General features: G+C 33.6%; 1 protein-coding gene across 1 annotated transcript; it reads right to left on the bottom strand.

Moving 5' to 3' along the window:
• Positions 1–12,169: 12,169 nt before the first annotated feature.
• Positions 12,170–15,987, bottom strand: LOC120091760 (uncharacterized). Its single transcript, XM_039049881.2, has 2 exons — positions 13,308–15,987; positions 12,170–13,113 (listed from the first exon to the last, which is right to left on the bottom strand). The coding sequence occupies exons 1-2, from the start codon at positions 15,976–15,978 to the stop codon at positions 12,671–12,673; spliced, it is 3,114 nt and encodes a 1,037-aa protein (XP_038905809.1). The 5' UTR covers positions 15,979–15,987; the 3' UTR covers positions 12,170–12,670.
• Between the last annotated feature and the right edge of the window lie 625 nt (positions 15,988–16,612).

Here is a 16,612-nt window from a genome sequence, read left to right on the forward strand (position 1 = left end):
CACAAATTAAGCATGCATATCTCACCCCCACACAAGTTAAGCATTCAAACAAAAAGGCACAAGTTGTACATATCTCATCCACCCCTCTAAAATCAAAACAATACCGATGAAGGTCATACCTCCCTACAATTAAAATAATACCAACGATAACCATAAGTTATCCCATGCATATCTCACTCACTCCTACAATCAAAACAATACAAATAAAGGTTACCATGACTGTAGGATAGCCCATCATGCACCTACGGAGAGTGCAAAATCATTACTACTATGACTACCATATAAAGTCTATTATGAAAGGTTTAGTTCATACCTATTTCGATGGTCTTCGTGTCTGCATCAATTATTCAATCATCTTTTTTATCTCTTCTACTTGTCTTGCTTGCGCCACTTCAAGCTCTTATTTCATCTTTTTTTTTTATTCTTTCAGTTCTGTTTGCATCTTTGAAAGAATCATAAATGTGTAAAATAACAAGTTAAGTACATAGTTACATGCTCATTAGTCGTCACTATCTGAATCTCTATGTTCGTCCAAACTCGAACTACAATGAGGAGATAATTCTACATCCTCTTCTTCGTCATTTATGAAACCATTACTATCATGCTGAAGTATCGATCATTCCAAAATTGTAGGATCAATTTCATTCCTACATAGTGTGTCATCCTTAATGGATTCATCAACCAGGACTCTACCTACAATTTCTGGTAACTTAAGTTGTAAGTTATCAGTATAGTCTACTTCTAGCATGTCCCTTATACGCTTATTTAGAACTACTTGGACCGCTCTCCAATTAACACCATTCTTTGTATCATTGAGAGAAAAAAAAAAAAAAAAAACTCGTTGCGCTTGGATAACAAGTATAAAAGGTTCTTCATGAAGGGATTGAATCTCAGGCGGAACCATGTAAACGGCGTATGTTTTAATTTTTAATTAGAGATCAAATAAAAAAACTCAAAGAAACATAAAAAAATTTATAGGATAAATAATAAATCAAATTATACAACATGCTTTGAGAAGATAAAAGGAGAAATTGGGACTTACCCTTATAAAATACCCAATATTCACATTTCCTCTCCTGATCTCACAAACGAATGCGACCTCGGTCTCACCTTAACGATCGAAGCAACCACAACGGAGATGGATCTCCTTTGGGACACCTCCACAAGGATTTCCTCGTTATACTCAAGGAAGAGAATCGATGCGGAGTCGTGGGCTCGCTATCATTAGCTTTTGGAAAAGGGAATGAAAGATTTCCTAGAAGAATTCACAGAAGGATTTTTTTTTTTTTTTTTTCCAGAGAACTTCAAGAGAGGAAGGCTTGCGTGAAGCCTAAGAAAGAAGAAGGAGAATCCACCTTTCTATGAAAAAACCAATGAACTCTCCCTACTGAGAGATGATGAGAGATTAAAGGGGAAGAGATTACCAAATTAACTTCCTCCCTTATTATTTAATATTTATATTAAATTAAAGAATTATTAATAACGAAAATTTTATTAATAAACTATATGTTATATCACATATAACATATAACCTATAGTTTATATTATATCACATATAATATGACCTATAGTTTATAAATCTCTCACATAACCTATAGAATTAATATGAATCAAATTCACATTAATTTTAAGCTATAGTTATTATATGAATCATATTCATATAATTAATATTTGAATCATATTCGAATATTTATTTCTCTTACTAAAACTTTATAATATAATGTATCATATACATTATATTAATTATATCTCATATAATTAATTCCCTTAAATTAATTTGAACAATTCAAATTAATTCAAAATTAATTCGATTATCATTTAACCTAATTGAACTAACGGGAGGATCTTATGGACTTATAGATTGAAGCTCCAATGGTACTTGATTAATTAATTAAACTCTTTAATTAAATTAATCAACCTCCATTAACTATCGGCCACTCTACTAAAAACCAACAATTGCACTCTTCACACTACAGATATATTTCTGTGTCCATTGGGTATGAATCATCAGTTCTTGACTCTTTACAAATTATTCGTAAGTACAGCTAGGCCAAAAATTACTGTTTAGTTACATCTAACTCCTTAAGTACCACTAATCCCTTTAATGAACTATTAATTATAGTTTAACTATAACCAAACCCCTCTTTGATCAAGTGAGTGTGAGGTGCCTCATTGTTCAAGCCCCAAAATGAACCTTTAAGAGAGTAATTTCTCTACTTATCCTAACAATAGGGAATGAGTGAATTCCCTCTTATGTAGTTGTATTCCCAACTCTCCAATCAGAATAACCCCCAAAATGGTAGGCATATTGAGTCAGTGAAACTGGCCATTCTCCCGCACTCAAATCAAATGACAACCTTCATAGGCAGAAGTTCACAACTCAAGGTTTCAAGTTAAGTCACCTATGGACATCCTGATGAAATGTAAGTCTCTTCTAATAACGATGTTCTAAAGAGAGACTATTCATTTCGTGGTCCGATCTTATACAAAATTTTTGTATAGGATACCTCTGCTCATATGTCTCCACATGAATAATCAAGATCATATCAATTGTAGCACTTTACAACACTTGTAATAACTACAAAGCGAATCGTATTCGTAGTATCACCAGGATAAGGCTTCCAGCCTTATCCATCTATTACAAACCGTTTAATTATCATTTAAACATGATTCACCTGTATGTCTCTACATACATGTTCAAAATACATAAAATAATCTAAAATCTTAGTTTATTGGATTGATTGTATGCTCATAAAATAACAATTATTTTATTGATAACAATTTGTTTACAAAGTTTATAAACTACGAGAATACAAGAGAGATTTAGGATACTAATCCCAACACTTCATTGTACCAATGGTGAGTTATATTAGTGGATCTAACCTCGAAATCATGCACGTTCTGTTATTCTTCCTACTATTTGTGTCAAACCATGCGCATTTAAACAACAACAACAAAAAAAGAAAAAAGAAAAACCTTCTCCTTCTAGCATATAGAATGTCCTGAACTTGTTCAGTACACCATAGAAATTAGGCACATCACTTCCACCATTACTTTCTCCAGCTGCATTCTGTATAGCTCGACGATTATCTCGATCTATACTAGGAAATCATATTCTATTAATAATGCATCTACTATAAGAGCACACTTCAGAAGAAGGTCCTATTGCCAGTGCACACATATCATCACACATATTTTCTCCTTATGCCATAAGAGAACCTAATAGTGTAAGTTTTGAAAGAAGAAAGATGGTGTTTTTATAATTACAAAGAAAGTAGAAACAAACAAGGAGAAAATTCATATGGAAATGATCCATAAAGAATCATTAGAATAAAAAATAAGAAGCAAAAAGCGGTTGGGATAGCCAAGAATTGAGGAAAGATGACATATAATTTAAATAATTAGATCATGACATTATATGTACCACAACGTTCTTCCATGGCTTATCTTAATTCCAACAACATTTCTTTACAGCTTGAGTGAGAAAGAAGTTAACAGCAAGGGTTCAAACTTTCACATAAGAGATGGGACAAAAAAGTTCATATCTATTTAAACAAATATGAAAAAGAGTGATAGAAACACAAGAGATCTACTATTTCAATCCAAGGAATGAAGTATACATACATCAACTAATTCCTGCCAATATGAGAAACAACAAAACTCGAAAAACCCAAACAGTTAATCGCAACAAAAATAAAACTAAAATTAAATACGGCAACGGGAATCGGATCGATGAGAGGAGACGAGGAGAGCGGCACACGATGTTAAAAAACTAAACCCTAGCTTGGATTTTCAAATTTGAAATCGGACTGGGAAAATTTAGATCCTATCTCCTGACGGATTATTGTACCCGATGCATTAATTAAGTTGTCAAGAATTAAAAAATTTTGAACCCAAACACACAACGGCAGCTATACGGCGTTGGGAGTTGCTCATAACTCTTTATGCTTGTCATACAACGTCAGGAGAGACCCTCTCACCTGTCTCTTTATCTTCTGACGGGTGTTTCAGTGTTAAGAGAGTCTCTTTTTTTTTTTGTAGTGATATAATAGATATACATATGATAAGAGTATTAGAGTGTTAGGTTTGGATTAACGTGTGACAAAATGATGTCAAAGACTAAAATAGTTGCTTTTCAAACATTGTATGAACAATTTTAAAATGGTCATTTTGTATATTTTTTTTTTTTTCGAAGAACACTGGTTATTTTTTTTAGTATAACAAAATTCTTGTTATTAGCATACTTTCACAACTAATTTTGGATTTTCTTTTTAATATTTTATCTGATTCAATAAGTTTACCTCAAACAATATTTGATTTTACCTAATTAAATTCTAAATAAGTCAAATAAATGTTATAATTATATAGAAGCTAGTGTCACTATGGTAAGCATATGACGCTTGAAGGGATGACCAATTTGATCCACATTAGAAGTTCTTTTTTTCCGAAAATGATTCCAATGATTTAAGAGTTAAAAGAATGACCATTGGTGTTTTAATATTATGTTTTCAAACCAATAATTTTATTTATAAAAAATATATATTAAAAAAAAAAATTGGATCAATTACAGATTGTCATCTCATGTCTCAAAATAATGAAGAAAATTACAAATTATCAAATTTGGGACTAAATTAAAAATCGATACGTAGCCCAAATTGAAATTGAAGATAGAAGTTGGTCGATCCCAACATTGTCATGTGTCTTCGTCATGACCATTAATTAAATAAACTAATTTGATTCAATTTGATATTAATATTAGGCTCAAGTTCAACTAAGCCCAAAAATAGGCCTATTGCAGTCAAAATGCCACCTAAGCCCAAAACCTAATCTGTTGGGTCCAAGGGCAAGGTCCATGGATCAGTTATGGAAACTCTATAAATAGGAGCCTTAACCATCATTTTGTGAAAAAGGTCGAAAGAACTGAAGGTCGAAGATCTAAAGCTCTAAAGTTCTCAAGCTCTAAGTCTATAGACCAAAGCTCTCGAACTCACAAGCTCTAAAGACCGTGTTAGAATAAGAAAACATGCAACGGAAGTATCAATGATCCATAAGCATTCAAATTCACTAATCTTGGCAGAAACTAAACCATGCTCATCTAAATAAGAGGGTTTTAAGATCATACCTTTGAAGAACTCTTCAAGAACTTGATCGATCAGTAGCAGTCTTCACTAAAGATCACCGTGAACCACCTCAAGATCTTCCCCACTATCCTCTTGAAGCTTTAGACCGAGTTGTGGGACTCAAGAACAGCTTGAAATGATGAAGAACAAAGAGATACTCACAGCAGCTCACTTCAAAGAACCCTTTCTTCCCATTGAAATTTTCTATCAAAATTTATGTGTTATGCATGCCTTCAATTCACTCCAATCTTCTTCATTTATTGCAGATGAACATGCAAAGAAGAGATATACATGGCTTGCAGCTCATGCTTGGAGTATTAATGAAGAAAAGAAAGTGGACTTTGCGTGAGCATGAAGAAGATGATATTGGAAAATCAAGATTTTCTATTTTTGTGCATGCAAACTAATTTTCTAATTTTTCTTTAAAACAAAAATTTAATTTCAAAAACTATTTTGATTTTTAAAACTGAAAATTAATTTTTAAAGTTAATTTCATAAATTAATTTTTATACCATAATCATTTTCATATATATTTAAATCATATTTAAATATATATTCTTCTATTATGTTTAATTTGAACAGTCCAAATTAATTTCTCAAACTACTCTAAAGCTTAACCATTTACAAGCTAGTGGGGGGACCTCACGGACCTACAGATCATAGACTCCAACGATTCGAGATTAATCGGCTAAACTCATTAGTCCGATTTAACCCCACTCGTTAACTAATGGGACACTCCACTATAGCCCATAGTTGAACTCCTCTCACTGTAGATATATTATGTCCACTTTATAACCATAATTAGTAAGTCGATCCTTCACAGGTTGTTCGTAATCACAGCTAGGTCAAAATTATCATTTTACACCTATGAATACATCTTGTTCTTTAAGTTCCTACTAACCCTCTAATGAACAATTCTGATTCATAATCTCTATGGATCAAATCCTTTCTCTATCATGAGAAGGCAAGCCTCGATTGTTCAAGACCTGGAATCAGTACTTAAGAGAACAACCTATCGATTAACCCTTAATCGGGTAAGAGTGAATTCCATCTTGCAAGGCTATGTCCCCAGCTATTCATCGGGTCTTATCCTCAAAATGAGAAGCTTATTGAGCAGTTCTGTTGGACTACTCTCACCGTTTGTAGATCAAAGGATAAGCCAAAACAAACAGGACTTCACAGCTAGCTCAGGATTAAGATCGAGTTAACTTAGGTTATTTAATAAATGAAATATTCAGTTTTAATAATAAACAGTCGTTATAAAGAAAAGTGACTATTTTCATGGTCCAGTCTATATGCAAACTCATTGCATAGGATGCCCCCACTCACATGTCTCAACATGAACGATTTATGGATCACATTGTTTGTAGCACTTTACAACATCTTGTAACAACTAAGTGTTACCAGGATGAGATACCCAATTTCATCTATATACTTATTAGACCATTTAGGCTATATACTGTCAACTTGATCCTGTTTATGTCACTACATAAAGTTATACTATTCAGACTATAGCCAAGGATATGTTTATTGGATTTTCATAATAAGATGCAAAATCAACAAATCATTATTATTGATAAATAGAATGTTTAACACGAACTCCGAGTTCTAGGACATTCCCAACAGACCAAAGCTCTCAATTTCTGAAAAATAAAGAACAAAGCTCAGAAGACTCTTCGAAACTCTTGAAGAATTCAAAGACTCTAGAGGAAAGTCTCGAGAGAATTTAGAAACAGAATACTCCCCAAACTATTGAGAACAATTTACAAAGCCCTCGAGACAAATCAATATTGAGAACAAGTTGTAAAGCTTTCAAAAAAAGCTCACTTTTTCAGAGAAAAGTATCAAAAGATCATTTATTATAGATTGTACTCACTATACTTAAATCAATACAAATACAAGTTCCTTCAAACGAATTAAATTTCTCCAGAATTCTCGTCGAATAGACTCATTTAGGCATTGTTTGATAAGTATTTAGGTCTCATTTGGTAACCACACAATTTTTTATTTTTAATTTTTGAAAATGAAGCCTATTTTTTCTCTCAAATTCTATGGTTTACATCTTTATAAAGTAAAAGATTGAGTTGCATTCCTAGCCAAATTCCAAATTCCAAGTTCCAAAAACATGTTTTTAAGAACTACTTTGTTTTAGTTTTCAAGACTTGGATTGGTTCATAAAAATAATGGTAATTATAAAACAACAAATTTAGAAATAGAAGGGGTGTTCATAGCCTTAGTTTTTGTTTTGTTAAAAAAAATGTTACTCCAACAATTGTAAAAGTAAGAATCGGTCTCCTTTAATTTTAATCATATGTAAGGTGGGATAATAAAATCTCTAATTTCGAAATTGATAATACAACCACTACACCAGTTGAAAGCTCATTCTAGCAAGAAACGACTTAGATTCACAAAATTTCATAATATATTAATATATGGTACCCAACCACGTGCAGGGATAAGGTGTTTATTCGAGTGGGCAGATATATCCAACCCAATTAGATTCCATTTGATGATTTATCATATATACTCCATTAAATAATTGATGGATATTATTTTTTAAATAAATGTCTTAATGAGCTAAAATGAGCATAACTCAAGTGGCATAGTATTTGTATCATCAACCTCGTGGTTAGAAGTTTGATTCTCCAACCCCATGTATTATCAATTAATTTTAAAATGGAATATAGTATTAGAATGCATGAAACTCAAACAGTCTTTTTAAGAAAAATATATCTAACTAATAATGGTGAACCCAAAGACGATATACCATCTTGAAGGGTATGTTCATGTTCAGAATCCTACATTAAAAAAATGAAAATATCTAACAATCTTATATAATATATATACATGAATTACTTCTTTCATTGTGAATCAATTTAACTAGGATTAAGGGTCTAACCAAGGCTTATTCCTACCAATTTCTTTAGGGTTCACCCTCATCATATCCCTTGCAACAAGGGTAAGTTGAATAAAATTTTCATTTTGTTTAGGCCCCATTTGGTAACCAAATTGCTTTTTATTTTTGTTTTTAAAAATTAAATCTATGAACACTACTTCCGCCTCCAAATTTCTTTCTTTGTTATCTAGTTTTCACCAATGGTTTAAAAAATTAAGCCAAATTTTGAGAACTAAAAATATATCGCTTTCAAAAAGTTGTTTTTGTTTTTGGAATTTGACTAAGAATCCAACCATTATACATAAGAAAGATGCAAATCATTGTAATAAATGTAGATAAAATAGGCTTAATTTTCAAAAACAAAAATAAAAAATCAAATAGTTATCAAACGGGACCTTAGCTAAATATTTTTTCTATCGTTGAGTCATTACGTACGTGTGTAAGTATTTTTCGTTTTTCTTTTTTTTTTTTAAGAAAATTTCACATCACATTTGTGACTCTGTCACACTATAGTTTCATCTTCACTGCCAAGTATAATCATAAACATAAACGAACAAAGTTACTCTTTTGATCTACTTGTTATATTAAGATCATCAACCAAGCATTTCATCCACATTTTAAATGTTAATGATTAGGTCATAGATGAATAGAAGAAATCAAAAAGGTTGAAAGGGGATGAAATGGATCAAAATAGTAGAGGGCTTTTTTTTAGTAGTACATTCAGGCAAGGGTTAAAATGTCAATATCGACGAAAATATCAAGATCTTAATTTTACAGAAATTTCAATGAAAATATCGATAAAATTTGGTTCGATGGATATCTCTATAAAAAATTATTATATTAAAAAAATTAATTTAAATTAGTAGATAAACAGTTTATAATTTTCAAACAAGTTAACATGTCTATTATTTATATTATATTTATATTAGTAGCATTTTGAGCTCATCTTGTTTACTATATAATGGAAATATCGATTCGCGTCTCATGTTGATATCAAACTCATGAAAACATAAAGACATCGATAGAAATATCCACACGATGCATTATTACGAGGATGAGTAGAATAGTTGAAGAATGCAAACACAAATGTTTACGTATCCAGCTGGCACCTGACCATAAAAGTTGATAGAGTAGGTAAATAAATCGTAAATGTAAAGTAAAAGCTTTTTTTTTTTAATTGAAAAAGAAAAATAGAAACTGTAATAATTTTTTAACAGAGAATCTAGGACTGTGAAAATGGATGGGACGTGCCACGTCAGTGATTTGATTTTGATATACTATACCTAAAAAATTAAAAATTAAAAAAAAAAAAATAAATAAATAAATAACTTTTTTCGTCTTGGCTTGTCATTTCATTTCTCCTTTAATACCAAAAATGAATAAAAATACATTTTATAAAAGAAAAGAAAAAAGAAGAAAAACGGTAAACTGTGGTGTCCCCCTGAAGAAATGCAAATAGAATATTTGGGCATATCTCAAAATGCCATAATATTCTTGTATTCAGCTTTTACTTTATTTATTTATTATTCAAATATGACCAAATTAACCCTGTCAATCACCAACCCAACCTCTATTATTTTTTCACCTTTCCTTCATCTCATTTTGGCTTTTCCCGCCAATCACGTTCCCCTATCTTTCTATTTCTTCTTTTTTTTACTTTCAATTATTGTACATATTTTTTCATGTTCAAACTTTAAACTATCTAAATATTCCTAAAATCCTTCTATACTTTTTTTCTTCAGTGAATTTTAATTATGTCTTACTTTGAAATTTGTTTTGAAAATAACTATCATTATGGAATTTTATCGATTAAAATAAGATGAAAAATGGCAAAACGACGGTATGCGATATTAATTACAACATCACACGTAAATGGACGTGATGGCAATATGTAAAAATTGAGTGTGTAAATAATTTTAGTGTTGTCTTTTAAAATAAAAAATGAGTGGTAATTAACAATAACTTTGGTCTTGGTTTTGGTTTTGGTTTTCTACATATTTGTAAATAAAATGGCGTACGTCTTTTAATTTTTATATATAGGCTCCTTCGTTCAGTTTGTACCTTTTACTTTAATAAAAAGGATTTTTTTTTTTTAACTATTTCAAAGTTTGGGGTTTTTCTTTTACAAATTTAATGCTCAAGAGAAAACGTAAATTTTTCAAAGTATATAGACATATTGTAACGCTCTAGGTCCATGATTTGAAATCCAGATTTGACACTTGATGGTCACGATATTCTCCTATATCCTTATAACTTACTTGACAATATTACATCTGAATGAGACAGATCTTGAGGATATGAAAGTATGGTTGAGAAATACTTTAAAGAATTGAAAGTTACTACCAATATAAATATGGTACATTTTCCTTTTCGGTGACGCAATCATAAGAATTTCGAAATTAAGCTTGCTTAGAATGTCGGGGTCATAGGTGTCAAGAGTTGGATTCTTGGCCAAATTTCAAAAATAAAAATAAGTTTTTTAAAACTATTTATTTTAGTTTTCTAAACTTGGTTTTGGTTTTGAAAATGATGGTAGGAAGTAGATGACAAAGCAAAAAAAATTAGAGGTGGAAGAAGTGTCTATAGACTATGCCCTTCCTCTGACATGCGTCTATGGTTACCTGTACTTCTGACGATGTTGGTTAGTTGCAGCACTCGAGGCTATAGAGTGTCGAACCAAACTGACTCAATTATTTCTTGATTGGTATGTATTCATAGTTCAGCTAGTTGACCCGAAACTCGAGGCTCTGACTCTTTCTTTTTGTGACATATATTCATGTTGCCTCCTGATTTTTTTTGAATTTGAGCACGTTTGTGGATTTCGGATCTTACCTAGGACGACTCTCAACCATCAATTTTAAGATTAGTTGAACTTAAAGTTAATGGTTTACCATTGAGTGAAAAATGGAAGGAAATTGAATGATAGATGGAGTTTACGAGAGGGTAAAAGAAAATTTTAAAACTTATAAGGTTCAACCACATCCAAGACAAAAATTTTATACCAAAGATACCAATTTGAAACTAATTAAACTCTTTTATGGACTAAATTAAAACTTTTAAAATTATAGGAGAAAAAAAAAACATTTTTAAAAATCTTAACAAAAAGAAACTAGATAATGCAAAAATAAAGTCTCAATATAGTGTTGTTGCATATCCCTAGTCAAAGAGGAGAACAAATATGCTCAAATCATTTAAAATCTCGTTTTTTTCATATATCTTTAGAGAGAACAAATTTGCTCATGTTATTGTAGTTTTGGTATCCTCTCAGAAAATATGTCTTTTCTAATTGTATCTAGATGTATTCAAGAAATTCAATGATTTGAAAAATTTGATTAACCTAACCTAACTCGTGCGGTTTGGATTGGGTTATCTATTCATATGGGTTGAATTGGGTTCAAATAAATAAAAATTTTATGAGTTAAATTGCTTCGTAGGTTCAAAGTTACTTCATAGGTTTCCCTAAAATAACTCAAACCAACCCAAACTTATTATTAACTTTAAAATTTATATATTTTTTTATATATATAATATAATTATATATACATATATCTATTTGAGTTTTATTTAATTTCATTATTTCTTGTTTCTCCAAAAACTTCTAAAATTAGATTTTTAACATTTTGGAAAGAAACTTTTCATTTTATAAATTAAAAATGAATTGGTAATCTTGATTCAATTGATATGATAATAATTAAATTAAAATTTTACTTCTTTTTAAAATAAAATTTTAAACAAATAACTCAATTAACCGAACCAACTCAACCCAAATGTTTCATAATTGGTTTGAATTGAGTTCATTTTTTAATAAGGATTGTGTGGATTGAAGAAATTTACAACTAAAACAATTGGATTGAATTTAAAAAGTCATTCAACCCAATCCAACACAACCCACTGACACCCTTAATTGTATGTATCCTTCCCTTCGTGATAAGGAGGTGAGTGAGTAAGGTTTGGCCTTTTTTTTAATAAAAAAATAAAAACAAAAACATTACAAAATCCCAAATACATTAGAGAGAACTCTTTTCAAAGTCTTTTTCAACTTTTTAAAATTACCCTTTTCAGTCCACAGCCAAACACACCCCAAGATAAACTTATGAACATTTTCATCAACCAAAACAACTAGTTCAAAAATAAAATTAACCAAAAAAAGAAGTCTAAAAGAATAGTGTATTAATCTTGGAAAGTAAAAGAATTACAAAAAAGAAAAGAGTTGATTGAAATGATGTCTCCATAGTTTGGTTTGTGAAGGAAGGCATCTTGTTCCTTGACATGAAATGACACTGTTTCCCCTTCATCATAAAAACTTATACAAAGGAAAAGGAAAAAAAAAAAAAAACACTGCAACATTTAGTTTATAAGCAGACCTTCACACAGTAAAAATCAGAACGTACCATTACCACTAACCTGCATCTCTTACTGTGTACTGATCAATTATAATGATGATGACACCCATCTCAGTCTCAGCAGCAGAACAATCCCAATCCCATCTCCCTAAACTGTACACAAACACACACACACACACACAAACTTTCCTATTGCTTTCCTTGAAGTCAGTCCAGTCCATTCAAACCAAAACACACAAACACTAATTATAATGCCTCAAGAAATCAGGACTTCCTCTTTTTCTATGAACCCTCCCTCCAAGGTTCCTACTTCAAATGCTCAGAAGATCAGGTGGTGGCTGTGTTTTGTTTGGTGAATCTAATGCCACAGCCGGGGATGATGGCAGTAGCCGTGGGGTTGTTACTTCGGCTTCTTTTGAGTCTACTTGTCTTGAAGTTGGTGGCCTTGGTAGTTCTGTGAGGATTTGGACTACTTCTCTCATTGTTGGCCTCTCCACGGCTTGGTCTTCCACACATAGCATCGCTACATAGAATACATGAGTTACTTCATTGAGTGGGACCGAGGAGAGGCGTGGATCAATGATTTTCACTACCCCTTCATTGTTGGGGCTCGTCATTTTTCTGACCCATTGAACTATGTCGACCCCATCGCCGAATTCTCCGACGGGCTTTCGCCCACTCACTAATTCTAACAGTACTACTCCAAAGCTATAAACGTCACTCTTTTCATCCACTCTCAATGTATAAGCATATTCTGCAAAACATATAAGTTGAGTTTATTATCATCACACACCAAGCAAAGGAAATTTGTCAAGCTAAGCTAATCAGTCATGTGATTTCCAAATCTTAATCAAGTCAAAGCCAGAACAGATGACAATAATAATAATGTAGATGTCAATGACATTTCAACCACAACCATATTTGAGTAATAAGACATTAAATCAATACCTGGAGCTATGTATCCGTAAGAACCAGCTATGGCGGACATACATTCTGATGTGCCTGAATCCTGAAGAAACTTGGCAAGCCCAAAATCAGCAACATGAGCTTCATAATCAGAATCCAGAAGAATGTTGTTTGATTTTACATCTCGGTGAACAATCAATGGCGAACAGTCATGATGTAAATAGCAAAGACCTTTAGCAGCTTCAATGGCGATCTTATACCTTGTGTCCCATTGCAAATGCCCACCTTTCTTCCCGTGCAGAACTTCCCCTAAACTCCCATTAGGCATATACTCATAAACCAGAAGATTGGTTTCATGGTTTGAACAGAAACCCAATAATCTAACAATGTGACGATGTTTAATCCTCCCCAAAGTCTGTATCTCAGCATTGAATCCATGGTCATGGGACGATCCTCGGCCCATCGCCGGAAGTCTTTTCACAGCGACATGATCGCCACTCGGCATAAAACCTTTGTAAACAATCCCAGCACCTCCTTTCCCAATAATGTTGTCCTCTTTCAAACAGTCCAAAATGTCATCTGCTGTGAAATCTAGTCTTTGGAATGCGGTTAATTTCCAAGCTCGAGACCCGCTTGCTCGTTTTAGCGACCGAGCTTTGATGATTGCTGCGATTGCAAATGCGATCGAGCAGACTAGCAAGACAATGACAAGCAAAAGCTTCACAGAAGAAGAGAATGAGGCTTTTAAATGAGGCTGTTGAGTGCCATTGCCGACCCCATTTTTGCAAGGTCCTAAGTATGGACCGCAGAGGTCTGGGTTGCCTAGAAATGAAGTGTAGTTGAAGTAGCTAAACTGACCGGTGCCCGGAACTAAACCCGAGAGATTGTTATATGAAAAATCAACAGATGTCAAGCTCTGCATTGAGGATATTGAAGCAGGAACGCTTCCGATTAAGTGATTTCTTGAGAGATTCAGATAGTTCAATATCCTCATTGTGGTGATTTCATTCGGAATCTCACCGGAGAGTTCATTACGACTGAGATCGACGAAGGTTAAGAGCTTACATTGGCTGATCTCCGGAGCGATTGGACCAGAGAATTTGTTGTGGCTGAAATCAATCTTTGAGAGCTGCTGTAACCGCCCGATTTCAGGTGGGATTTGGCCGGAGAACTTGTTCCCATCGAGTAGAAGCTTCTGGACGCCGGAGAAATTTCCAACCATCGGTGGAAGGGATCCCGACAGCCGATTGTTTGACAGACTAATTTGGCCGAGATTTGCAGAAACGGAATCGGTGACTGGAAATTCTCCGGTGAGAAAATTGTTCTGCAACTCAACTTGGGAAAGATTTGGCAAACCGAAGAGACCGTTTGGGATCGAACCATTGAGAAAATTCTCCCCCATTCGAATACGGCTCAACGACTGGCATCCACCAAGAGAATCAGGGATTGGACCAAACAAGAAATTCCCGAGGGTTATCAGAGTTTGAAGTCTATTTCCATGGCACATATCGGGAGGTAAAGTTCCAGTCAACTTGTTCGATGAAATGTCTAGAACAACAAGCTTCCCATTCTTCCCCAAACTGTAAGGAATAGAGCCAGTGAAGTTATTTTCCCACAACTGCAACACTTCCAGCTCCGGCAACTCGCCGATGAACTGTGGAATAGCTCCATGAAGCTTATTCCTGAAAAGATGCAAAAGCGTCAAGTTCTTCAGTTGAGAGAATGATTCCGGAATCTCACCAACAAGAATGTTGTTAGACAAATCCATGGATTTCAATCCCGTTAAGCTCCCAAGTTCCGGAATCAAAGGCCCAGAAAAGCCGTTCACCTGAAGAAACAGAGTATCCAATTTCTTAAGTTTTCCAAGTTCGCGAGGAATCTCACCCGTTAACCCACAGTTAGCAGCATCCAATCGAACAAGTTCCGATAAGTTTCCTATTTCCGGCGGCAAACCGCCGTCGTAGGTATTATAATACCCAATGTAAAGTTCACGAAGCTTCGTCAGATTACCAATCTCCGGCGGAATGGGACCTTGAAGCTCATTTCCAGACACCGCCAAATACTCCATGAACTGCCACCTTCCATACCCCGGGGGAATCACTCCGGAGAAGAAGTTCCCCCCAAGATGCAAATGGCGGAGATTCGGCAACTGGATGACCACAAGCGGCAAGTTCCCAGACATATTATTGTTATACAAATCAAGAACCTCCAGATTATGGAGCATGGAGAGTTGCAAGGGGAATGTGCCATTAATGAGATTGTTAGAGAGGTTAAGATATTTAAGTGTAGAGATGGCAGAAATCTCCGGCGGAATGGGCCCGGAAATCTGATTGGAAGCGAAAGAAAGATTAGAGAGAAACCGGAGAGAGCCCAGGTCAGGAGAGAGAGTACCAGAGAGATTCAATCCTGCAAGGTCGAGGCCAACGACGTGGCGACGGAAATCGCAGGTGACTCCGGCCCAAGTACAGTGGGTAGTAGCAGCATCCCAAGTGGAGAGCGGCGATTGGGAGTCATCGGAAAACGAGCTCTTGAGAGAGAGAAGAGCGCGATATTCAGGCAAGTGAGAAGAAAGAGAGAGATGAAGATGGAGGTGAAGAAGAAGAAAGAGAAGCAGAAGCAGCTGCATTTCAATGGCGATTTCCGTTTCTCTCTTAGCAACGGAGCGATTCAGAGGAGGCGTTGGTTGGGAAATAGTGTGAGAGTAGAACAACATCTCTCAGCTGTTTCGTCATTTTATCTTCAAATTTTTTTTTTTTAATGGAAATTAAAATCAATTTCAATTGGCAAATTATTTTAAATGATAAAACTGTTAAAAATATTTACATTGGTGATTAGAGATATCTACTAGTGCAGCGAGGTCGGGATATCATTCTCCGTATCCGTTCTCGCTCCCCATTTCATTTCCTATTTTCGTAAAATTTAATGCGAATCAGAGTAGAGATTCTCTGAGAATTTTTCCAGCTATTTTTTTAAAAAAAAAACTAATTAATTTAAAATCACTCAAAGTTTGACCTAAAAAATTAATAAACTTTTTAGTAAAAAAAAATAAATATAAATCAAATTACTCACATATATAATCTAAATTTAAATATATTAATTATATTGATCAATAAACTATCAAATTTGAAATTTAAATATAATATTTATATAATAAAAATAATTATATTAATTAAATAAATAAAGCCTAAATGGGGCGGAGATGGAGAAGAGGGGGACGAGGATAGGGAATGCATTCTCCGTCCCCATTCTCCCCACTCCCTATCTAATCGGAAAATCTCCACCCCGTTCTGGGTAGGCTCCGTGGGATCCCTATCCTATGAAAAAATTGGACATCTCTATTAGTGATA

Source organism: Benincasa hispida, chromosome 11 (genome assembly GCF_027475165.1).
Source record: "Benincasa hispida cultivar pf3 chromosome 11, pf3_genome.v1.1, whole genome shotgun sequence".
Taxonomy (NCBI): Eukaryota; Viridiplantae; Streptophyta; class Magnoliopsida; order Cucurbitales; family Cucurbitaceae; genus Benincasa; species Benincasa hispida.